The sequence below is a fragment of the Misgurnus anguillicaudatus genome, unplaced genomic scaffold, assembly GCF_027580225.2.
Source record: "Misgurnus anguillicaudatus unplaced genomic scaffold, ASM2758022v2 HiC_scaffold_29, whole genome shotgun sequence".
NCBI lineage: Eukaryota > Metazoa > Chordata > Actinopteri > Cypriniformes > Cobitidae > Misgurnus > Misgurnus anguillicaudatus.
The window spans coordinates 9499020-9504936 of record NW_027395279.1 but is presented as its reverse complement, the minus strand read 5'-3'; the positions used below and the strand labels follow the sequence as shown (position 1 = coordinate 9504936).

Sequence of the window (5917 nt, the reverse complement as noted above, 5' to 3'; positions counted from 1 at the left end):
TACACTAAATTATGTATACCTTTCTGTGTATACTAAATTGCTCCAACTTCACTCTAAAATATGTGTTGGATTTACTTAAAAAGTGTGATGCAAAAATGGTGCATATATATTTTAAGTAATCCCAACTTGAAATAATTTTACTTAAAATAAACAATAAAATATGTGTTATATGAACTTAAATATTTGAGTTCATCATCATTCTTTACTTAAAAATTTAAGTAAATAAAACACAGGTTTTCTTGTAAATTTTAAGTAAAACTATCAAAGTTGGGAATACTTAAAAAGTGTGATGCAAAAATGGTGCATATATATTTTAAGTAAATCCAACACATCATTTTTTAGAGTGTAGGAGTCTAGTTTTGTAGACAAAAAATATAAACTTTTAAGTAAATTAGTGCTTAAAACAAGCAATCTGCCAATGGAATAAGAAATTTTCTTGAAATAAGTTTACTTTTTTTCATAAACACTTAATTCAAGAATTTTTTTCTTATTCCATTGGCAGATGTTTTTTGCTTGTTTTTAGCACAAATTCACTTAAATTTTATATTTTTTGTCTAGACTTAATTTCCTAGTTCATTTTGCTCATTAAGAAAATACATCTTAATTTAAGAATTTTAAGATTTTTACTGAAAACAAGACAAAAACACTAAGTAAGAAAGTAATTTTTGCAGTGTACAGAAAGAAAATTTTTATTTAGGTATTTTATTTATATTTATAAAATAAAATATATAAAAATATAAATATACATGTAAATGTTTCTTAAATACAACCATTAATGTGCGAGTATTTATATATATTTATATATATAAAATAATGGTAGACAGTGCACACATAAATTATGCAAAAAACTTAAATTTTGTATGCGATTAATCACAATTAATCATTTGACAGCCCTAATTTAAAGGGATAGTTCACCCAAAAAAGAAAATTCTGTCATCATTTACTTACTCTCATGTTGTTACAAACCTGTATACATTTCTTTGTTTTGCTGAACACGAAGGACGATATTTTGAGAAATGTTTGTAACCAAACTGATCGAGAGCCCCATTCACTTCCATAATAGGAAAACATACTTTTTCTGGGTGAACTATACCTTTAAACTCTTAACAAAAGCTGTGTTGTTATCAAGATTTCCTATAATGGAAGCATTATGTGTACGCTAGGGGTGTAAGAAAATATTGATGTATCAGGATATTTTGTTTGCCGATACGGTACTGATTCTCAAAAGCGCAATATCTGGTTTGTTATAATAATAATAATGGCCATTAGTTTTGAGTTTACATCCCGACCACTATTAGCTGCTTATCTCTAAACTTCAAGAGTCTGCAGGAAGTACTTGCTAAGGTTTGCATATGATGGTGTGTTCTTGGTGACAGCTTTTCTAAAATTATCCTATTCTATTCTCAAATTAAGAAATAGCCTTGTTTACAGTATCGCATTGCATCATATCGCAACCAAATGTACCGTGATACCGTTCTTCCCGATACACAGCCCTATTGTCCGCACAAAGTGACGTGTCTGAACTTCAACACCAACTATACATTTTTAGTGTTAAAACTGTTATCAGATAAATAAAGTTTATAAGTTATCAACTAAAAGGCCTTTTTAAATGTTTTACTTAAAATAAGGAACATTTTAAATGGATATTTTCTATTTTACTGTTGTTTCATTTTCACACTATTTCTGTTACACCTGCTTTAAATCATTCATTCATTTTGCATTATTCCTAATTCATACGTTACTTTGGATTGAAGAATCTGCTGCATGTATATTAAAATAATATTTTTTTTGTTTTTATACAGTCTCAAACTAGTGACAAAGTCCATGAAGAAGTTAAGATTCTTGACATAATTCTTGTTTATCCTTAATAAGGCTGAAGTTCGAGGCGCACTGGATACATCTGCCACATTCTCACACCTAAAATTACCTATAATGGAAAGTTTATAATGCGTGTTATCAGGACATTCTTGCGCAAGTGGTAGCATGCGTTTGTGCATGTAAGGTAGAGAAGAGTACAAAACCACCCTTAGTAAACAGAATCTTCATTTGTACTTTTATCCTCATGGATTGTCGTCTGGGATTGCTGGTTTACTGGCTGGTGGTCTTGGCCAGTTGTCGTACTGATGGTAAGTCACAATTTTAATGCTCTATCCAATATTCTAATATTGACATTTTTATTAGATTTTATGTTTTTTTGTTGTTTTGTTTTTAGAGAAATAACACTCAAAATGGTTACATTTAGGATCATTTACTTAATATGAACGTTGTATTATTTATTATCTTTAGACTGGAACCACATTTGTTTGAAATGACCCAAGTGAAATTATAGTGTGAAATATTCCTTTGTTTGCGATAAAACACTTTCTATTTGAAAACTATTTTAACAATCTTTTTCGTAAATCTTGCATTAGCCACCATCACAAGACACATGCAAGACTTCATTAAAGCCGTGGAGAGTATTGAAAATGAGAATCCAGGGCTTTCAATGCTCGAAGTGGTGAAAGGTCTACGCAAGACTGCTGGCTTCCAAACCAACCTTATAAAAAATTACCTAGGGGACCTCAATGATGCACCTGACCTTGTGACAAATCCATCGGTCGCTTCGTACGTTCCCAAGGTCGTTCATCACAAGATATCAAAGTTAGGTGAGGAAGAAGGAGTGGTTCTCGCCTTAGATGGTTCAAACGTCGCCTTGGCCCCAGTGCTTCTCGGACTTGAAGCTGGTCTACAATCCATCACCAAAAATCTAATCCCAGGCCTGTACCATTTAGCCTTGACCGAGAACCTGGTTGCCACTTTTGTACATCATTCCCAAAATAAGCAATCCAGCGTTTCTCTGGGCACTCAAGGTTTCTGGGATAGCATTCAATCCCCGAAAGTCTACACTCTATCCGGTTTGCCTTCTTTGGCAACAGATGCTCTAATAATTGGAGGCATAGATGGGATCATTCTTGGGACAGAAGTTGCCAAATCCAAGAATGTTGGAATGTCACTAAGTCAATTACTGAAGAGTTACTACAGTCATCAACTAGACAGCGCAGGATTGGACGCCGCACCCCGTCTCATAAGTCAAAAACGGAGGATGAACTTCAAAAAGCTTGTCAGCTTTTCTTCGCTTAAAAACCAAGTGGCACGCGCTTTAAAAGATCGTCGGGAATTTGACAGGAAGACACTGGAAGCTGTTTTGCATGAGGGGTTTGAGAAATTTGTCCATGTGTATGCTGGTAATTACGTGGCTTTAAAATGACAAAACATTCAGTAGATTTGTGTATTTGTATTCATCTTTCTACTCTCAACAGTCTGTCCCAACATCATCACAAGGTCTCAGTGGGGAGCAGCAGCATACGTCGGATCCCCGACCTATCTGTCTCTCCCTGTGCCCTACCTGTTCATCCACCACACATATGAACCCTCCAAACCTTGCACCACCTTTGAGCAATGCGCTAGCCATATGCGTGCAATGCAGAAGTACCACCAGGAAACCAATGGATGGGATGATATTGGATATAGGTAAGGAATGGGCTCCAAATGAACACCTATTAGATAATTGTGCAACATCTTTCAACTATTTGTGCACATCATGACTTCCCCCGTGCAGTTTTGTTGCAGGTTCTGATGGAAACTTGTACGAAGGACGCGGTTGGAATTGGGTCGGTGCCCACACCAAAGGCTACAACTCCAAGGGCTACGGTGTCAGTTTCATAGGCGATTATACCACCAGCCTCCCTTTCAAAAGTGTTATGGATATGGTGAGATACGACTTCACAAAGTGCGCTGTGGACGCAGGCGGACTGCAGTCATCATACTCCTTATACGGACATAGGCAGGCTGTACGCACCGAATGCCCAGGACAAACCTTCTACCAGGAAATCCAGAATTGGGAGCATTATGAGGTATAAGAAGTTCAAACATATTCCCACTTTAAGGGGTTGTGCACACCAAAACTTTTAAACGCAGCTGATACGCCTGGACAACGCCGAATGCCAGCTGGTTTTTCAGCTGAGTGCTTTGGTTGCTGTGAGCTGGTTGGTTGCTGTGGTAATGTCCCGCCCCTCCTCCAGCCGTGTGAGAACTGACATTGCCGAGCGGAGCTTTTCACCCAAAGTTGAATATTTTTCAACATTCGGCGCTGAGCGCGGAAAAACCACTGAGCGCCAATTTTCAGCGCAGAAGAAAACCGCTAGCTGCTGGCTTATTTGAATAACGCCGAGCTTCCATTGGAAACAATTGAAAACATGCGCCGGCTGCGGGCGTAAAAGCTTTGGTGTGCACGCCCCCTAAGTGTTTTAATACAGGCCTTAACTATGTGTCTCTGTGTATTTGTGTTTTACAGAGCTATTTGCCTTGATGACTCAACCAACTGGCTACAGGGATGTGCATGTACTGTGAACATGTTACTTGCATCTCTAAAAATAAACACAATATCAATTTAACTGCATTGTTTTTGTTGGTAATTAAGATACAACTATGTCTTCTTCCTGGGATTTGAACCCATGACCTTTGCACTGCATCCTACACACACACAAAAAAAGGATTCTGACCCTAATTCAATTTAACATCCTAAATTGCTCATTTAATCCATTACAATATTGTTTTTGGTTTTAATGAAAAATATTAAGTGATTTTTAGGCATGTCACGTGTTTTAAATCAACCTATGCGAACTTGACTCATGTAAGTTGGGACTACATGAATAATTTGTGTATTAAATCAATATTGCTAAAACTGGGCTGGGACTTTGCATGAGACTAAATATTGAGAGTAAATATCAAAATAAAGGGTTATTTATGCATTTTTAATTAATGTAAGAAAGGAGGGGGACTTATTAATGGTTAGTACATTGTATTAGTATTTGAAAGGCGTTCGGTTTTTTCTTGTTGTAAATTGTTGCCATTGAGCAGCTTAAGATGAGAACAGTCTCATTGACACGTATCAGTTATTTAGTGTTGTAAGCAAGGTTGCCGCACAAGCCCTGAAAAGTGAAGCCAAAACGTCTCGATCGCCCCCAGTGACTGGTCCCAGTATAGGTCATAAACCCCGCCTCCCCATGTTATTCAATAGGACTTGAGACCAACTAAACAATTTATTTACACTTCAATTATCTTTTTTTCTTAAGCTGGTTTCTGTCATTTACTGTAGTTTTTATCACACTGATGTAAATGCAAGTGTTTGTTTTTAAAATAAGTTTGTTTTTAGTTAGTTATTTAATGCTATAAAATCGGTGGTGTCACGCCATGATTGACAGCTGTGATATGCACATTCTGCGAGGGCGGGGCCTTGCTTTTGCGGCTTTACTTCCTGCTCATTACTGCGCATGACTGGTCCCGAAATCGCTACTGCGCAGACTCAAGACCCAAAATGTCAGCGCCGTATCGGGACACTGACGGCTTCACTTTTCACCAATGGAAAATATCTTCCTTCATGGTCATCAGAACAACATTTTTTATACAGGTTTGTAACAACATAAGAGTGAGTAAATGTTGACAACATTTTCATTTTTGGGTGAACTTTCCCTTTAACTATTCATACTAACTGTAGTAAATACTGTAATTTACTATGGAGGTAAAAGAAAATACTATAATATAGTAGAATTTGTGTGGGAATCGTGTAATGTGCTCTGTGTGGGACTATATATTTTGAAATATTTATTTAACAAATTTTACCCAATTGAAAACATAATTTAAACATTAAGTTATAATAATACGTATTAATTCTTAAACCATATATTGTCTTTTACTTATTAGTTTACTGCTTACCATATTTTAAAATTATGCTAATAATTTGACATGCATTTTTAGGTAGCTATGCACCGATAAAATACATCGCGCGTCGCAGCGGCGTCACGAACGATCAGGTACCGCTGTTCGTCTCGCGACCTGCTGTGAAAGAGTTACACATATAAACTCCTTTCCCCTCCCC

General features: G+C 36.5%; 1 protein-coding gene across 1 annotated transcript; it reads left to right on the top strand.

Moving 5' to 3' along the window:
* The first annotated feature begins 1965 nt into the window (after window positions 1-1965).
* On the top strand, window positions 1966-4433 carry LOC141362814 (N-acetylmuramoyl-L-alanine amidase-like). The gene is made up of 5 exons (XM_073865063.1): window positions 1966-2126; window positions 2412-3224; window positions 3300-3510; window positions 3599-3893; window positions 4334-4433. Exons 1-5 carry the CDS (start codon window positions 2063-2065, stop codon window positions 4346-4348), a joined length of 1398 nt encoding a protein of 465 aa, XP_073721164.1. The 5' UTR covers window positions 1966-2062; the 3' UTR covers window positions 4349-4433.
* The last annotated feature ends 1484 nt before the right edge of the window (window positions 4434-5917 follow it).